The sequence below is a fragment of the Delphinapterus leucas genome, chromosome 10 (assembly GCF_059928025.1).
Source record: "Delphinapterus leucas isolate spDelLeu-1000000601 "Yukka" chromosome 10, BTC_Dleu_Yukka2, whole genome shotgun sequence".
In the NCBI taxonomy this organism is placed as follows: Eukaryota; Metazoa; Chordata; class Mammalia; order Artiodactyla; family Monodontidae; genus Delphinapterus; species Delphinapterus leucas.
Genome location: NC_143138.1, coordinates 53,211,987 through 53,231,380, shown reverse-complemented (window position 1 = coordinate 53,231,380; position 19,394 = coordinate 53,211,987). Strand labels below are relative to the sequence as shown.

The 19,394-nt window shown below is 46.0% G+C and overlaps 1 protein-coding gene across 2 annotated transcripts in view; it reads left to right on the top strand.

Annotated features, from left to right (window-relative positions):
* The window catches only part of GLB1 (galactosidase beta 1), a 115,983-nt gene that overhangs the window by 17,126 nt on the left and 79,463 nt on the right, over positions 1-19,394 (top strand). For both annotated transcript variants that reach the window (XM_089918980.1, XM_030764115.2), the window contains exons 2-9: positions 4,286-4,455; positions 6,787-6,937; positions 7,475-7,535; positions 9,033-9,127; positions 13,978-14,158; positions 16,527-16,585; positions 18,015-18,136; positions 18,223-18,263. In XM_089918980.1, the coding sequence (XP_089775106.1) occupies positions 4,286-4,455; positions 6,787-6,937; positions 7,475-7,535; positions 9,033-9,127; positions 13,978-14,158; positions 16,527-16,585; positions 18,015-18,136; positions 18,223-18,263 (880 nt within the window). The remainder of the gene's footprint in view (positions 1-4,285; positions 4,456-6,786; positions 6,938-7,474; positions 7,536-9,032; positions 9,128-13,977; positions 14,159-16,526; positions 16,586-18,014; positions 18,137-18,222; positions 18,264-19,394) is intronic.

The following is a 19,394-nucleotide window of genomic DNA, read 5'->3' as shown; positions in this document are numbered from 1 at the left end:
CTGCCTAAAAGAGGAGGGTGGCGCAGTGGTTGAGAGTCCGCCTGCCGATGCAGGGGACACGGGTTCGTGCCCCGGTCCGGGAAGATCCCACATGCCGCGGAGCGGCTGCGGCTGGATCCGTGAACCATGGCGCTGAGCCTGCGCGTCCGGAGCCTGTGCTCCGCAACGGGAGAGGCCACAGCAGTGAGCGGCCCGCGTACCGCAAAAAAAAAAAAAAAAAGGAGGGTGCAGTTATCCACTCCCACTGGTTGAGGGCTGCTCCGAGGTGCGTGGACTCCCCCCGACACCTGGGTTCCTGGGTGAGCAGGTGCCCGTGGCGTGTGGGTGGGAAGACACAAAGACTTGACGGGTGAGCTTGAGATGAGACACTGTCAGCACACTGTACAGTGAACTCGCGCGGGACTATCCACAGGAGCTGACATAGGTGTGTTTTTTTGAGGTTTCGTTTTTTTAATTTTTTGGCCGCATCTCGCGGCATGCGGGATCTTAGTTCCCCGACCAGGGATGGAACCCGCCCCCCCTGCAGTGGAAGTGCGGAGTCTTAACCACTGGACAGCCAGGAAGTCCCCAGGTGTGTTTTAAAAAACACCTCTTGACCTTCTCTTTATTCTGTCTCAGAGATCTTACCACAGTGGCAAGAATAAGTCATTACTCTCAGGATGTACATAATATTTCATCGTGTGTGTGTATGTACATTCATATGCAATACACATACCATAGAAACCGTAATTCATTTCATCAGTCCACTTTTTAAGTTTAACCTTTTTCCAGTTTTATTGAGAAATAATTGGCATACATCACTGGATAAGTTTAAGGCGAACAGCGTGATTTATTTACATGTTGTGAAATGATTACCACAATAGGTTCAGCTAACACCCATCTTCTCATACAGATAAAATAAAAAGGAAAGAAAGAAAGAAGAAAGGAAAAAATTTTCTTCTCCTTATGATGAGAACTCTTAGGATCTACTCTCTTAACAGCTTTCCTGTATATCCTACAGCAGTGTTAGCTATAGTCATCATGTTGTACCTTACATCCCTGGTATTTATTTATCTGATAACCGGAAGTTTGTACCTCTTTTTTTTTTTGGCTGTGCCACGCAGCATGTGGGATCTTGGTGCCCCCACCAGGAATTGAACCTGCACCCCCTGCAGTGGGAGCGCAGAGTCTTAACCACTAGACTGTCAGGGAAGTCCCTGGAAGTTTGTGCCTTTTGACCACCTTTCTCCAGTTCTCCCTGCCCCTGACTTTTTAATTTGTGTCAACATTTTACTAGGAAAATACTCAGGAGGGTGGAGCCCCCTCCACCAGGGCTCACAGATTCCTCTGCCTGTGTCTCCCATCCCCTTGGCTAACTCTTCCTCATCCTGGGGCTCAGCTTAGACCCATTATTCTTTTTTTTTTTTTTTTTAGATGTTGGGGGTAGGAGTTTTTTATTTATTTATTTTTGCTGTGTTGGGTCTTCGTTTCTGTGCGAGGGCTTTCTCTAGTTGCGGCAAGTGGGGGCCACTCTTCATCGCGGTGCGCGGGCCTCTCACTATCGCGGCCTCTCTTGTTGCGGAGCACAGGCTCCGGACGCGCAGGCTTAGCGGCCATGGCTCATGGGCCCAGCTGCTCCGCGGCATGTGGGATCTTCCCGGACCGGGGCAAGAACCCGTGTCCCCTGCGTCTGTAGGCGGACTCCCAACCACTGCGCCACCAGGGAAGCCCCAACCTGGTGGTTTTATCCTCATTTTGCTCTGTAGGCCTCACTATGTCGACTCTTGGGTTTCTTCCTTGCTAGACAGAAGCTTCATGTGGTCTGTGGCTGCATCTGTTGGTTCCCCTCTGTTATTACCCAGCACATAGTAGGTGTTTGTAATATTTGCAAGTGCTTGTTAGGTTGATGTTTGGGCTGGATTTTGAGGTTGTTTGAATGCAGGGGTGCTGTGCTCTGTGGGACAAAGGCCATATTCCACCATCTGCCCAGATCGTTTCTCTCCAACCTCATCTGCTTCTCCAAATCCCTTCCCTTAGACAAGCGAACTCCAAACAGCCCTTTCCTTGTCCCAATTCTGCCCGAAGTTGCTCACTCCCTTTCTACCTGTACAAACAATTTCCCCAACATATGGGCCACCTTTGAACTCAAAGAACTTGTGGGAAACCCTTATTTGACATTTAATCATATACATGCTGTGAGATGTTTTCAAAGTCATCCATTGGGGCACCTACTATAAGAAATCATGTGAGTTTCTTGCTTTTGAGTAGCAATTAAAGCGTTGTTTGGAGATATTAAATTGACACTCTGGCCTTCTAAAAAATGATTCTTAAATTATTTGGTTTTTTTGGTTAGCTTTAGTAACTCACATACAGTAAAGCTTTCCAGTTGCCCCTAAGCAGTCTCCTGGCGGCATGCAAGATCTTTAGTTCCCCGACCAGGGACTGAACCCGGGCCGCCTGCAGTGGAAGCTTGGAGTCCTAACCACTGGACCGCCAGGGAATTCCCACAGTCACAATACTTTATATTTGGATTTCAGGTCAAGTGTGATCTAGGACCCTTGCTCTCATTGATGTTTCCAGATATGGCTTCAAGGGCAACCCCCAGAGCTCTCATGGACTGTGATGCTGCTATGAAAAAGAGATTAAAAAAAAAAAAAGCCTAAAGATGCACAAGGAATCTTACCAACAATGGAGGACACTAATTAAATGGTCTCTTGTAGCCCTTGTCCTGTTGGAACCTGAGGTCTATTGCTGCCTTTTTATATCCACCAGAGGGCAGTGTTCTATTCTGCCTCACAGTCTGCCTCCCCTTTCTTTTCTTTTTCTTTTTTTTTTTTCAATAAAAAATTTTTTTTTGGCCACGCTGCATGGCATGTGGGATTTTAGTTCCCTGACCAGGGATCCAACCCAAGCCCCTGCACTGGAAGCACAGAGTCTTAACCACTGGACCTCCAGGGAAGTCCCAGAGGTCTTCCCTTTCAAATCCTAGCATTTCAGCTCCTGAAGTGATCCCCAAACTGTGTTTCTCAAACTTTGATTTGACTTCTAGAAATACATCTTGGGCTTCCCTGGTGGCGCAGTGGTTGAGAGTCCACCTGACGATGCAGGGGACGCAGGTTCATGCCCTGGTCCGGGAAGATCCCGCATGCCGCGGAGCAGCTAGGCCCGTCAGCCATGGCCGCTGAGCCTGCGCATCCGGAGCCTGTGCTCCGCAACGGGAGAGGCCACAACAGTGAGAGGCCCGCGTACTGCAAAAAAAAAAAAAAAAAAAAAAGCATCTTGATTAGTTGCTAATAGAAATACATCTTACATCTCAACCCCACAGAGACATACAACCATATGCAACTCTATATATGTATATATAACAAAATTTCATAAAATGACACTTGTTTTCATAGAGAACAGACCTGTGGTTGCCAAGGGGGAGGGGGTTGGGAGAGGGATGGAGTGGGAGTTTGGGATTAGCAGATGCAAACTATTATATATAGAATGGATAAACAACAAGGTCCTACTGTGTAACACAGGGAACTATATTCAATATCCTGTGTAAACCATAATGGAAAAGAATATGAAAAAGAATGTATGTATGTGTATAACAATCACTTTTCTGTACAGCAGAAATTAAGACAACATTGTAAATCGACTATACTTCAATAAAACAAATTTTTAAAAAAACACTTGTCTTTACTATGTGCAATACACTGATATTTCTATTCTCTTTCATTAAAAAAAGTGCCAATCATCACCAAATTGAGTTCACAACCTACAAATTGGGTCGCACGTATTGCCTTAGAGTTCATTTAGTCTGGCATCCTGCATACTTATGGATGAAGAGATGCAGGGTTAGAGAGGGATGCTCAGTCATTGTGGGACTCAGCGCAGCACCTAGGATAAGGCTTCAGGGCTTCGGACTTCTGATCTGTTGCTTTCAGCACAACGACATTCCTGTTGAGGGACACCCAGAGCTCCGGCAGGTCACAGCCATGGGATCCAGGGTATGTGTGTGTGTGTTCCAGCCCCAGCACACTGAGCTTCGCCACACCTTGCGAAGAGTCCCCTGCAGCAGAGTTTTCTCTTTGGACATGTAAATTCTGCAGCTCACCCACTGATTGTCACATTGGTGCTGGCCTCTGGAATCCTGCACGTGGCTCCTCCATGCCCTGACTTAGCAGTGGTTTGCTTTATAGCCCAGAATCAAGAACGTACACAAACTAAGAGGGTAGGGAGTCAGTTGCCACTGTTGAAGCGTCTGCTTCTGAGATGCGGAGGGTGGAAGTTCTCATGTGGTTCCGTCCTTGCTCTGTAGAACGCCTCCCAGAGGACTTTCGAGATCGATTACGGCCACAACTGCTTCCTCAAGGATGGCCAGCCCTTCCGCTACATCTCGGGAAGCATTCACTATTTCCGCGTGCCCCGTTTCTACTGGAAGGATCGGCTGCTGAAGATGAAGATGGCTGGACTGAATGCCATCCAGACGTAAGTAGGAGGGCACTGGGCTCTCACCTGGGCCTGGACACCCACCCCTGGAGGGAGGGTCCAGCTGCATCTCTCGGTGCAGCTGTTTCATTGCTCAGAACGGGGAATAGCATGGTCTGGGGTCCCGGGAGAGGCTAGTCATGGGCTTGAGTGTCCCTTCTTTAGACAATTAACTACTTCTTCCAACCTTGAACTTTGTCACCAGAAATCATAAAATGGATATCAGCTTGAAAGGGCAAAGGGAAGTAACAATGGTTGAGCGTTTACTGTGTGCAGGGCACGTTACATGGATGATGCCATTTCTCCAAGGTCACCCTTCTTGTTTGCAGCTGGCGAAACTGAAATTTGCCCAGGCACATGTGTTTGGACAGAGGTTCTGCTGAGATTTGAAGATAAGGGTGTTGGTAGGCAACCATAGCCCCTCTCAGCTCCTAGAGGGATATGCCTGGTTGGGTAGATTCCTGAAACCTAGTTTGTCTTTGTGGTTCTGCTGGGGTGATTCCATGGCCCAAGGTTACAGAATTTTACCCCAAAACTATCTCTCCTTATCTCTTCTGCTGTTGTAAAGTGACTAATTGAGAAGGAAGTTGGGGTGGCTGGCCACTTTGGTTTCTGCATTGCTGATGTGGATTGCTGATAACTCTTCAAAGATAAAGGGTGAGAAAACCCAGCGGCAGATTCCTGGGACAGATGGTTAGGAAGAATCCCACTTGTTTTTCTGGTTCTAGGGCCACTGGGACATGTCTGTAGTTTCAACACTAAGTTCTGGGAGACCAAGACTGTTCCAGGGAACCCTGAAACCATGGGATTGTGGAAAAAAAACACAAGCCAGGGGTCATCAAAGACACCTTTGTGATGGCAGCGGGTGGCTTCATATTTAAAGTTGTGTCCCAGGGCTTCCCTGGTGGCGCAGTGGTTAAGAATCCACCTGCCAATGCAGAGGATATAGGTTCGAGCCCTGGTGTGGGAAGATCCCACATGCCGCGGAGCAACTAAGCCTATGCGCCACAACTACTGAGCCTGTGCTCCAGAGCCCACGAGCCACAACTAGTGAAGCCTGCACGCCTAGAGCCCGTGCTCCGCAACAAGAGAAGCCACCGCAAGCAGAAGCCCGTGCACCACAACAAAGAGTAGCCCCCACTCGCTGCAACTAGAGAAAGCCCGCACGCAGCAATGAAGACCCAACGCAGCCAAAAATTTAATTTAAAAAAATAAACTTTTAAAAATAAATAAATAAAATAAGCTTGTGTCCCATGCTGCAGGCAGCCCGAGGAGCTGGTTGGAATTTTATTTTTTATAAATTTATTTATTTATTTTTGGCTGCATTGGGTCTTCATTGGTGCACACAGGCTTTCTCTAGTTGTGGTGAGCGGGGGCTACTCTTCCTTGTGATGTGCGGGCTCCTTCTCATTGCGGTGGCTTCTCTTGTTGTGGAGCATGGGCTTTAGGCATGCGGGCTTCAGTAGTTGTGGCATGCGGGCTCAGTAATTGTGGCACGCAAGCTCTAGAGCGCAGGCTCAGTAGTTGTGGCGCCCGGGCTTAGTTGCTCTGTGGCATGTGGGATCTTCCCGGACCAGGGCTTGAACCCGTGTCCCCTGCACTGGCAGGCGGATTCTTAACCACTGCGCCACCAGGGAAGTCCCAGAATTTTTGTTATTTTACCTCCTTCGGGCTATTCCTGACAAAATCTTTTGTTAGGAGGACACAGGGCTTGGAGGTTTTCCCATTTTTATTGAAAAATATTTTTCAAAAAATAAGTATGGGGCTTCCCTGGTGGCGCAGTGGTTGGGAGTCTGCCTGCCGATGCGGGGGACGCAGGTTCGTGCCCCGGTCTGGGAGGATCCCGCGTGCCGCGGGGTGGCTGGGCCCATGGGCCGTGGCCGCTGAGCCTGCGCGTCCGGAGCCTGTGCTCCGCGATGGGAGAGGCCACGGCAGTGAGAGGCCCGCGTACCGCAAAAAATAAATAAAATAAGTATGCCTCTTATTACTTTAGCACAGATATTTTCATTTTTCCTAAGCCCTTACATAGGCATAAGTAATTTTTCCATAGCAGTAATTTGTGTCCATGAACTCTGTCTTTTTTTTTAAGTCAAGCATTAAATAGGAATGGGCATTCTTTGAGGGTCATACACTTAAAAGTGTTCCCCACAAGTTTGATTCTCTTGGTAGCTGCTGTGAAAACTCAAAAGAAGGCTTCTTTTCTGCGAGTCTGCCTTAGGAAGATGTCTGTGTGTCCTGCGGGTTTATAGTTCCGCAGACTGTTCAGAAATTCATGTAGGACACCTGGATTTTTGAGCTATTTCCAGGAAGGGGCTGTGTGTGTCTTGGCAGGTACGTGGCCTGGAACTTCCATGAGCCCCAGCCAGGACAGTACGAGTTCACAGGGGACCACGACGTGGAGCATTTTATTCAGCTGGCACATGAGCTGGGACTGCTGGTCATCCTGAGGCCTGGACCTTACATCTGTGCGGAGTGGGACATGGTGAGTGCGGCTAGACCTGCCCTGCCTGCCTGGTGTGCGGTCAGGCAGGGATCTGGAGGCAAGTGAACTAAAGCAGCGTTGGTAAGTCTCTAATTCCAGGTAACACGGGCCTGTGACTGAGCAAACCCAGTTGTCTTTTACCTTGAGCAGTGCCCAGGCAGAGAGGAGCAGGGAGGGGTCACAAGGCGTGGGTCCTCCTCTTGGTGGTCACGTACAGAAGTCAGTTTCCTCATCTGTAAAAAGAAGTTCATGGTGTGGCCTCTGTCTGCCTCACAGGGTTGTTGTGAGGTTAAGTGGAGGAATCTGTAGAAAAGGCTTTGATTCTCAAAACATTGCATTCATGCACAGTGATCTTATTTTTATTATGTTTACAATTTCTAATTGCCCTGAAAGTTACAACCCAGAAAGCCCAGCTCAAATACCCCGTCTCCATGACATTTTTCTTCTTTCCCCTCACTGCTAGTAGTAATTTCTGTCTCCCCTAAGACCTTATCATGGCCTCTTCTTCCTTTTTTTTTTTTTTTTTCCCTCTCCTAGGGAGGATTACCTGCTTGGCTACTAGAGAAAGAATCTATTGTTCTCCGTTCTTGTGATCCAGGTAAGTTGTTACAGATGTCGTAAGAGAATTTAAGAAAGCTTAGATAATTTATATGAAAAGAGTCAGGTATTTCAAAGGCTGGGGTACTCCTGGGCGAATGCTTCTGAAAGTTTGGCGAAAGTGTGAGTGTTCATCATGCTCCTCCAGATACTGAATGTTTTAGGAAAGAAGGATTATTTGAACAACTTGACCAGGTCTCGCTGATACCCTGGTAACTCTCTGAGTTGGCACTGGGCCCTGTTTGCGGTTCACTGGCTGATTTTAATGCTTTCTCTGCCTCTGTTCTTAGAGTACGACATGGCTGGTGCTGACTCCCAGCTAATCAGAATGGCAGATGTAGCTTCTGCGGTGGTGTCACTGGATTTCTCAGTAGCTGCGGTGTCTTCAGTTCCTTCGTCTACTTTTACAGAGTTAGATAACTAAATGATAGATAAAATGATAGGTTTTTTTCTTGTCTAGCTGTAAACCCTGATCGATCTGCAGGTCCCATTTAGCTGCTATTCTTTTTTTTTTTTTTTTTTAATTTTTATTGGAGTATAGTTGATTTACAATGTTGTGTTACTTTCTGCTGTACAGCAAAGTGAATCAGCTATACATATACATATCTCAACTCTTTTTTAGATTCATTTCCCATATAGGTCATTACAGAGAATTGAGTAGAGTTCTTAGCTGCATTTCTGTCTTCTGAAGGCTTCAGTTTCTCTTGGTGATGAAGCTGGTCATAAGAGCAGCTAACGCTGATTAAATTTGCTGTGTAAAAGGCTAGTATATTATGTTCTATATGCATTTCCTTCTTAGTGTACTACCCTCACATTTTATGCTCTTAGTATATTAGTGTTTTTCCACATTTTATCTCAGTTAATCCTTACAGCAACTTTATGACCTATGTACTCTGTTATCCCCACTTGACAATGTAAATGTATAATTGATTAGAACTTAATTTTTAAAAACTCAACTGTGACAGAGAGGACACATCACTCAGTCATTCAACAAACATTGGTGGATGCCTCCTGTGCTGCAGGCTTTTTGTCCTAATGGCAGGGGCAGATACCAGGCATACTGGTCCTTGTCCTCTCAGAGCTCCACTGAGGAGACAACTCTCGGCAGGACAACTTTTTTTTTTTTTGGGGGGGTGGGGGTATGCGGGCCTCTCACTGTTGTGGCCTCTCCCGTTGCGGAGCACAGGCTCCGGATGCGCAGGCTCAGCGGCCATGGCTCACAGGCCCAGCCGCTCCGCGGCATGCGGGATCTTCCCGGACCGGGGCACGAACCCGTGTCCCCTGCATCGGCAGGCGGACTCTCAACCACTGCGCCACCAGGGAAGCCCAGCAGGACAACTTTTAGCAGACTTTTAGTGCATGTAGCGCCCCCCATTTCAGAAAGTGGTTGTTAAATCCAGTCTGTTCAGTCTCTGCTGCCAGCCCCAGGGTAAGAGGCTGTGTTGTGTCTCTTTGTAGAAAAAGGCGTGTGATGGTGTTAAACCTGGTTGTCTTCCAGATTACCTTGCAGCTGTGGACAAGTGGTTGGGAATCCTTCTGCCCAAGATGAGGCCCCTCCTCTATCAGAACGGAGGGCCGATTATAACAGTGCAGGTAACTGCAGAGAGGAGCCTGGCCGGGTCAGGGGAGGTTTCCATCCATCCACATTATATATGGGAACGAAGCAGACATGAACCTCATATGTCTGTTTCTTTCTCTTTTTTTTTCTTTTTAATTTTTAAAATTGAAGTATAGTTGATTTGCTATGTTGTGTTAGTTTCAGGTGTACAGCAAAGTGATTCAGTCATATACATATATATGTATATATATTCTCTTCCAGACTCTTTTCCGCTCTAAGTTATTACAAGATATTGAATATAGTTCCCTGTGCTATACAGTAGGTCCTTGCTGTTTATCTTCATATGTCTGTTTCTTTAAGAGGCAATGCCACAGATGGTGCTTTGATTTAAATTGCATTCTGGGGAGGCATTACCATTTTTGAATGCTTGCTGTGTGAGACTCTGCTGGATACCCTACAAATGCTATTCAGTTATTCCAACCACCATCTTCAAAGAGGTTAAGTGACTTGGCCAAGGTCACGCAGCTGGCAAATGTTGCAGCCTGGCTCCTCCCCGGTGCCACGTTGCCTTCTGGCCACAGGGATGCAGCATGGACTGACCCACTTTGGCGTCTGCACTGCCTAGGCCGTCAGTTTCCATGGGTGTGGAAAGAGGATGCAGTGAATTGGGGCCACTGTGTTTTCTCTCCCACTTGCTGCCCTCACTTTCCTTCTTCCATGTGTTTTTCACTTTGCAGTGACTGGTAGATTGTGAGGTATATCACGTGGCAAGAATTTTTCAAGTGAAAAATAGGTACACTTGACCTGCGATGATTTTTGATGTTTGTAAAAATACTTCGGTAAAACAAAACCATGTCTGTTGGTCATTTACCAAGGGTGCTCTGATTGCAAAGAATACGTTATGTAAAACTGGCTGCATCCCGGACCAGCAAGGGGGTGCGTGCGGTGCTCCCTAGGGGAGCGTGGGCCAGATTTCCTTCTTGTGAACAGCACTGTGGAGTGTTTGCAGGGACGGTCATTGTGGGGAGGGAGCCTGGCCATTTCCATGCCCTTCAGATATGAGAGGGCTGGGCTGGCCAGGGTGCCCTGCGTGGTGGAGAGAGGCCAGGCTGCTGCTCCCAGAGGGGTGTACTGATAGCACTCACTGCCCCTCACCTGTCCTGAGTCTGTACCAGTTAAGCTTACAGGAGCCCATTTTCCTGTATGAAGATTTCAAGGCTGAAACTGGGTGTATCTGCATAGCTGGGTCTTCTTCCTTTCTCTTGATCTCAGGTTTTCCTCAATTTCCCTTGCTTTTTAGTCTCTGCTTCTGCCGAAATCACTTTCAATTTATGCTGATGGCTTTTCTGTACCTTTTGGTAATTGAAATGCACCACAATGTCAGCAAATATGAACTGTGCAAGGGAGAGCAATGTTGACTGTCTTGGGGGGAATTTCCTCCTGTGTCCATCCCTGGCAACCTCAGATGACTTGAACTTGACCGTGGATCCTGCCGGAGGACTCAGCTTCCTTCCTCTCCCTTCCCCCCGTCACATCTCCACCTGCTAAAATCCCACCTAATCCTTTTGCCCCTTGATAATTAGGAGTGGAGGCCTTCCACCCACAAATTTGCTTCATCCAATTTGTGAGGTACTCATCATGAGGGATTAGCCCTGTTTATACCTGCTGTTTTGGAAGAGGAACAACTGAAAATGTCTGCAGTGTTTTGTTGCTTTATCAAGGAGCTTACAGGGTGAGATAATTATTCTAGAACAAAGACCTGCAACCTGCAAACCTGGCCCTCTGCCTGTTTTTGTAAATAAAGGCCACTGGCACATGACCGTGCCCGACCATTTATATATTGTCTGGGGCTGCTTGTGAACCACAATAGCATAGTTCAGTAGTTGAGACAGAGACATATGGCCAAAAAGCTCCAAATATTTACTCTCTGGCCCTTTATAGAAAAAGTTGGCAAACTCCTACTCTAGAAAAATCAGCTTTCCTCTGAGGCTAACTGCAACTTCGTCTATGAGTCTCAAGCCCTTTTCTGTGTGTTTCTCCTCTTACCTCCCTCGCCTCCACACACACCTCTGCTTTCCTCTCGTTGGCAATGATAGAGAACTTGACTGTACGCTTTATTGCCAGCTTTCTGAGCACTTACCAGGTGCCAGGTATTGTGCAAAAGCCCTATTCATGTATTGGCTCAGTGAATCCTCATACAACCCAGTGAGGTAGGTACACTCACCTCTTACAGACAAAGAGACATTTTACGGGTGGAGCCACCTGGATAAGAAGAGGCAGAGCTGAGGTTTGCACAGGGACTCTTGGGCCTCTGATGCCTGTGACCGCAGCACAAGGCTGTCTTGCGAATGTTGAGCTTTTCTCTTTCTCTAGAAACCTAACCAAATTAGGTATATGCATTTATTACAATCCTGTTTAAACTACAGTCCTGTATTTTATCTTAATACAATGATGATAATGGATAAATAAGATTTGAAAGAGTAAGTGAAAATCAATGACATTGGCTTGGGGCGTGGCCAGAAAAGAACGAGAGGTGCAGAGGCTCTGGGCCCTCTTAGTTGCTAAAGCCGACCCTTAAATTTAGCTCTGAACTTCTTGGCAGCCAGATGATGAAGGAAGACACAGCCATTTAAGTAGCTCTTAATTAAAGAGGAGAAAAAAGAAAATGAGGGGGACAGTACCTTGCCAGTATGTGCAAAGCTTTTCTTAAGATTTATTTCCATTATTTCCAAAGGGACTTCTGAGGCACTAATCAGAGTATCAGAATCAGTCATCCAAGGGGAGTTTCCTGCTCTGTGTGAGTGGCACACACCTTCGATTGCAGGATGGCTTCATGACCTGTGAAGCCCTTGATACTGGCCTACCACTACCTGTTTTGCTTCTTTTTTTTTTTAATTTAATTTATTATCATTATTTTTTTGGCTGCACCTCGCGGCATACGGGATCCTAGTTCCCCGACCAGGGATGGAACCCGCGTCCCCTGCACCGGAAGCGCAGTCTTAATCCCTGCACCTCCAGGGAAGTCCTTGTTTTGCTTCTTTTTTAAATTATTTATTTATTTATGGCTGCATTGGGTCTTTGTTGCTGCACGTGGGCTTTGTCTCGCTGCGGCGAGCAGGGGCTACCCTTCGTTGCAGAGCATAGGCTCTAGGCGCACAGGCTTCAGTAGTTGTGGCTCGCGGGTTCTAGAGCACAGGCTTCAGTAGTTGTGGCGCACGGGCTTAGTTGCTCTGCGACATGCGGGATCTTCCCGGACCGGGGCTTGAACCCGTGTCCCCTGCATTGGCGGGCAGATCCTTAACCACTGCGCCACCAAGGAAGGCCTGTTTTGCTTCTTGAACCCATAACGTGAAAGTATAGTCAGAGGGATTCTCGCTGAGAAAACCATCGTGCGTTAAACCATTGGGAGGAGGTGCTTTGCAGATGGTGGTGGTGGTGTCTAGTTCTTCTACATCCCTCCCTACCCCCTTCCCACTCCCTGACTCTGCCCATAGGCTTCACGGAGCTACTAGCAATTTTGCCAACAGCATACTCCTTGCAGGAATACTCTCTACCTCTTCCGCTTCCCTACCCAGCGAGTGCCTTTCTGTCTAGAGCTGCCTCGGGCAATCCCTCCGGGGAAGCTTCCTTAACCATCTCTTCCAACCACCCTCAGACTGGGCACCTCTTTTCTGGAGGCTCACAGTTTCTTATGCTCCTGTTCAAAGGCCACGTATCCCTAGGATCACAAAAATTTTGTTTCGCGTTGTGTGCAGGTAGAAATTGTTATGTGTGGGAAATTTTTAAATTTTTGTGAAATTGTGAAGTATACCACACACACATTAATGTGCAGTAATGAAGCATTATGATGGGAACAGCCACAGAGTGACCACCCAAGATGGAAAATGGTACGTGGCCAGGACCCTGGAAGCTTCCCAGGTGTCCTTCTTAATCACACCCCACTTCTTCTCACTGTTCTGACTTTCGTAGCCATCAGCTTCTTGCTTTTCTTTACACTTTTACCAATTATGTGCACACCAAGACTTGATAGTTTGGTTTTGACTATGCAGGAAATTGTTTTCTATTCGGGAAATTGTATCGTGTGTATTTTTCAGTGTCATGCTTCTTTCACCAACCTCTATACCTCTAAGATTCTTTGGTGTATTGGATTTTCTGGTGTATCTGGTGTATAGGAAATAAATGAAGGTCATTCATTTTATTGCTTTAGAGCAATGTTGCTTAGCCTTTTTTTCATTGTTGCCCATTAAAGATCCTCTCTAGACATATTTTTCTAATTGCCCCCCATGAAATTTTAATACCTGAGATATACTGTATAATTGTACATATATCTATACTTTATATGAAAAATAAGGTGTTTTTTTTTTAATCCTATAAAAATCAGCTCCCACCTCTTTGGGGATGCTCTCCACCTCGTTGAGAATGGACACTTCAGAGCAGGGGTTGCCACCCTCAGCACTATTGTCATTGTACCCAGTAATTCTTTGTTGTGGAGGCTGACGATGCAGGATCTCTAGCAACATCCTTTGGCCTCTACACACTGAATTAACAGATGATTTTTCTTCATTTTTTAATACTTCTGCCATGGAAAGGTATTATTTATGTAATGTTTAAAGTATCGCTTATGTATTAAAGGGGACAATATCACTACAATCTGAAAACTAACACATTGGTTGTTTTCCTTATTTCTGGGAGGTATTAGAAGGTAGGTTTTTATGCTGAGTTGCTTTTTGGAAAATGAGTTTTGAGGACTGAGTGTAGGAGATATTTGGGGATATTACTAAGCCTTGTCATCTCAGAGATGCGCAGGTAGTTTCTCTAAACAAAAGCTTGCCTTCGGACGTTGGAGTCTCCTGATTTCTTTCCCCTCCTCTTTTTAAATTTGCAGGTTGAAAATGAATATGGCAGCTACTATACCTGTGATTACGACTACCTGCGTTTCCTGCAGAAGCGTTTCCACTACCACCTGGGTGAGGACGTGCTTCTGTTCACCACGGACGGGGCGCATGAGAGCTTCCTGCATTGCGGGGCACTGCAGGGGCTCTATGCCACCGTGGACTTTGGAGCAGGTTGGTGTCTACAGTCACAGAAACCCAGCTCACCAGGCAGGTTTGGGCTTTTTACTCCATCGGTCATTCTAAGCAGCTGTTGTTCAAGTGGCAAGGGCATATCGAGTGAGATTTCCCAGATTTTCCTGTATCTGGTAACTGGTAAAATAGAACACCTGATAATGCACCCCTCCATTGCAGAGATCATTTTATGTCAGCTGAGCTGGCCCTTAGGTCAGGAGCTCCATTTCCAGCCCTGGCGGAGCTGGCTGCAGCCTGGAGTCCTGTTCTCTTAGGGGCTGCCTGCCAGGAGCAGTTCCAGGTTGAGGAGTTCCACCTTTCAGGCTCTGTCTGGGATGTGCTGCTCTTCCCTGCTCCCTCTGTCCCCCGAGTCATGGCTGGATGCTCGGGCTGGGTCATGGCCATCGTGAACTCTGAGGCCAGTCCTGGGTTTCGGGGAACTTACCTGGTACTTCCATTTTCTTTCTACATAAACTCATAAGGCTGGGAACTGTGATGGGCCGGAGGTGGTTTGGCAAATGCTACAAAAAATCGTCTTCCTGATGCATTAGTGCTGTGTAAGCTGCTGAGGTTCCACACATGAAAGGAGGGCTGGGATGCTTTGGGCTGTAATGACATTAAGAAATCTTCATGTAGGTTGAGAGCAGCTTTCATAAAAGGCATGGCAGCTAAATGCAGTTGTGATCCTGGACTTTTTTTTTCCGTGTTTTTTTTTTTTTTCCTTTGTTGTTGTTACGAAGGACATTATTGAGACAATTGAAATCTTTGAATAAAGCCTTTAGATTACTGTTTTTTATCATTGTATTCTGTTTATTTAAAGAATGCCCTTGCCCTTAGGGGATACACACTGAAGTATCTAGGGGTAAGGGGCCATTCTGTCTGCAAATTATTCTCAAATGGCTCAGAAAAAAATATGTATATTCATATAGAGAGGGAAAACCTGATGAATGTGGTAAAATGTTAACAATTGGGGAACCTGGGTGAAGGGAAGATGAGTTCTTTGTACTATTCTCACAGCTTTTCTGTAAGTTTGAAATTATTTCAAAATGAAAAGTTACTGCCCCGCCCAAAAAGACCAGCTCTTCAAGTAGCATAAGGATCCCGCTGTTCTCCCATCTGAGGGATGAGACGCATATCCAGCGTTGCCTTCTCTTGAGAAGGATGTACAGAAAACTGAAGTTGCATTTTTAAAAAGATTCTTCTACCCTACCAACAAGGAAATAACTGGCTCTGAGTGAATTGAGTGTTTCTAGAAACATGGCACGTTGCTCAGAGCATTTGGCGGTGAAATAACTCATCTACAAAGAGCTGCACAGGAAGTGGCATGCTGGTTTCGTCCTGCTTTGGCACACTTCCCAACACAGTGATGAAAAAGCACAGTATTTTTCTGTTGGGAGGAACAAATTGAAGATTATTATGAGTTAGTTGTAAGCATTATTTGTATGTAGGGTGACAGCACATACAAATAATGCTTCTTCTGTGGGTTCAAGGACAGACACTCAAGACCAGTGTGCCTGAGGCAGGTGGGGCTGTGGTAGCTTTATTCATTTGTGTGCAAGAGGGGCAGTGCCTGGGGTCAGATCCCAGGAGAGGCGCCTGAGAGCAGCATTTAAAGATCTGGAAGCTACTGAATGCTTAATAGTGAGAAATGTACAGCCATAAAATAAATGAGATTCCATTCTTTCTTGATCAGCACATTCCCTCCTGAAAGCTGGCCTTACAGAGAAGCCCAAGGCTTGTCCAAGAGCAGGGGGGTTTTGGAGACTTGGCTGGTGTCCCTTTCACGGTGGGACACCCACTGCGGGAACTGGACTGTGCAGTGTGGGGTCAGGGTGTCCTCTGCTCTGGCTGGGAAGCACTGTGCGTGTTCACTGATCTAAAGCAGCCCATTACCTCTCTGGGGAGAAACCCCTTCTCTCTTTAGAGGTGGAGGGGAGAACAGAGTCATGGGAAGCAAGATGAGATACAGGCATCCTAATGGAATATTTCAGAAGAAAAAATTGAGTTCACGAGTGGTCTGGAATGACTGTTGATGTACAAATTAAAATTCAGAGTATACTCCATGACTCAGGGATAAACGTAATCAGAGCACATTTGTCCCTTTGATTTGTTAATTAAGTGGCAGATATTTGTGCCACTATGGTGTGTATGGCACTGTGGAGCTTACCAGGAAGTATGTCCAAAGCAGGGCTATCCTGCAGGGAGCAGCTAGGTCAACCAGATGTCCGAGTGGAGAGAGAGAGAGAGAGAGAGAGAGAGAGAGAGAGAGAGAGAGAGAGAGAGAGAGAGAGAGAGAGAATTTGTACATCAACAGTCATTGTCATTGTCATTCCCATGGCTGACCGTTCTTCTCCCTCTCATTTTTCAGGTGTCAACATCACAGCTGCTTTCCTAACCCAGAGGAAGAGTGAACCCAAAGGACCCTTGGTAAGAATCAGGCGTGAGGCCTGGGGAGACTGTTTGCTTGCACTAACTTCATTACCGCTGCTGGGAGAGAGCGATTAACTGCTGCGGGGGGTGGGAATGGATCCTCGGTTTCTCTGAGTCTGAGGTCAGCAGCTGATGGGAGTGTAGAGACCCCCTTCTGGACACATGGGAAACCGCAGAAGCAGTGCTGCTACTTGACACTGAGGCCCTGCACTGGAGGGGGGCAGAATGGGGACCAAAGTGAACATCCCGCCTCCATCAGGCTCTGCGCTTTTGCATACCTCATCGTATTTGGTCATCGTGCCAGCTCTCATAGGTAGTATCATTGTCTCCATTTTCAGTGAAACTCAGAGGCCATGTCACTTGCCCAGGGTCGTACAGCTGGTGAGTGGCAGGGCCAGGATCTGTGTTCAGGTCTGTGTTTCTTGAAAGCTCTTTGTGACAGAGCTTCTCCACCTTTAATGTGCTTACAAATCACGTGGGACTCTTGCTAAAACGCAAACGTTGATCTGTTGGGTCTGGGAGGGGATTGAGATTCTGCATTTCTGACAAGCACCCGGGTGACACGGGGAGGTAGGTGTTGCTGACCACTCTGGGAGCCGCGGGGCTCTGTGACATGCTGTGTAGGTGCCTGGGAGGTGGAGATGGAGGCCAGGTCCTGGCAGGTGTGCTCAGCCCATCAGTGATGCAGCGCTCTCTGTGCTTCCCTTCTCCTTGCAGTTGTGGCAGTTGTCCTTGTCACTTGGCCCCGTGTAAGGGGGAATATCCTGTGCTTTCCCTGCAGCAAGTCAGGCTGCCCCGCCTGTGTACCCACCTTTGTACAAAGCAGCCTTTTCTGAGCCTGGTCTCTGCTTCGTGAGCCACGCAGAACCCGAGTTCCCAGACTCCGGGTGGAGCTATTTCCTGGAGTCTGAGACAAGAACTCCCCCGAACACGTCCAGATTTCTCTTTCCTTCCATAGATCAAGGGCTTGGCAGGGTCATGCCCAACAGAAACAAACATTAAGTGCTTGGGGCCTGCTTGGCAGAATATTTGGACAAGTCTACCTCACTTTAAGTCAACCTGAGATCTGAAAATCTAGATTCACACAAAGGGTGAATTTGGAGCTAGTTATTTTATAAACATTTTGTCATCTGATTCTTTTGCCCAACAAACTTTCCTACCATATTCAAACTGAGGATTGGTTAACAAGATTTTGATGCAGGTACAACTTTTCAGGGACACCTGTATTGTCCACACCTGAGACCTGAGTTTAGGCAATGCTATATGGGATGTCCTCGTTGGTCCCCCAGCTCCAGGTAAAGTAGTGAATGTCAGCTCCTCTCCCCACCTGTTCCTCGGTAGAGAACCTAGGGCAGTAGTTACTGAGAAGCCCAGCATGTAAAGGTCTTAAGTCTATCCTAAGCTCCATATTCCTTTCTCTTTTCAGGTCAATTCTGAATTCTACACTGGCTGGTTAGACCATTGGGGCCAACCTCACTCAACAGTCAAGACTAAAACGGTGGCTTCCTCCCTTCACGATATTCTTTCCCGAGGGGCCAGTGTGAACATGTGAGTGTTATTTTTCAGAGGGGAGGCTGTTCTCTGTAGCTGTGGGCTCATGGTGAAGTACTGTCTGTTCTCTTGTTTCCTTGTAGGTACATGTTTATAGGTGGCACGAATTTTGCCTATTGGAATGGTAAGAGCAACTTAACATCTATTTGTAGAATCTAATCCTAAAATGTTTTTGGTGCTTGATTTTTGGAGGGGTGTGCCTGTGGACAATTGTTATTTTCTATTTTTGCTTACTTTCTCCCAAATTTTCTAATATATAAGAATTGCATATATAACTTAAAAAATAATTTTTCTTTTATTTATCAAGGAGGAAAAAAAAGGTGAGAAATGTTGAATTTACTTTTCTATTGAGAACTGATTTTAAAAAATTGAGTATCCAGGTGTTATGAAATAATCAATGTTATATAAATGAGGAACTGCATTTGATGATTATAAATTACCCTTCTATACTTGTTTGAGATGCTCACAAATTACTTGTTCTTTTAAAATTTAATTCAGAATTTTCATTTAATTTACAAATGTGTTATAGAATCATAGAAATGGAATATTTTTCTTATGTAAATACGAATCTTTCAAAGTTTTCTTTTCTTTTTTCATTTTATTGAAGTATAGTTGATTTACAGTGTTGTGGTAGTTTCAGATGTACAGCAAAGTGATTCAGATATAGATAGATATAAATATATAGATACGTATTGTTTTTCAGATTCTTTTCCCTAATAGGTTATTATAAAATATTGAGTATAGTTCTCTGGCTATACAGTAGGTCAAAAAATCATTCTTCCTTAAAAAAAAATTTAAGAGACATAACTTGTACATTTAGAAGCTATTGTTTTAAATCAAGCTAGTCGGGCAGGTCATAGTCTCTGGCTATAACTTACTTGTTCATATATTCTGGTCTTTTTCTTCTCTTTTTTTTTTAAAAAAAACACTTTGTTTTGTTGAGATATAATTCACATACCATAAGATTCATGATTTGGGGAATTTCCTCGCTGTCCAGTGGTTAGGACTCCGCGCCCTCACTGCCGAAGGCCTGGGTTTGATCCTTGGTCGGGAAACTAAGACCCCACAAGCCACATGCTGTGGCCAAAAAAATAAATAAATAAATTCATGATTTTAAAGTACACGATTCAGTGGTGTTTAGTTTATCACAAACTTGTGCAGCCATCATCACCATCTAATTCCAGAACATTTTCATTACCCCAAAAAGAAACCTCGTACCCAAGAAATGCCCCACTCTCCCTCCTCCCAGCCCCTG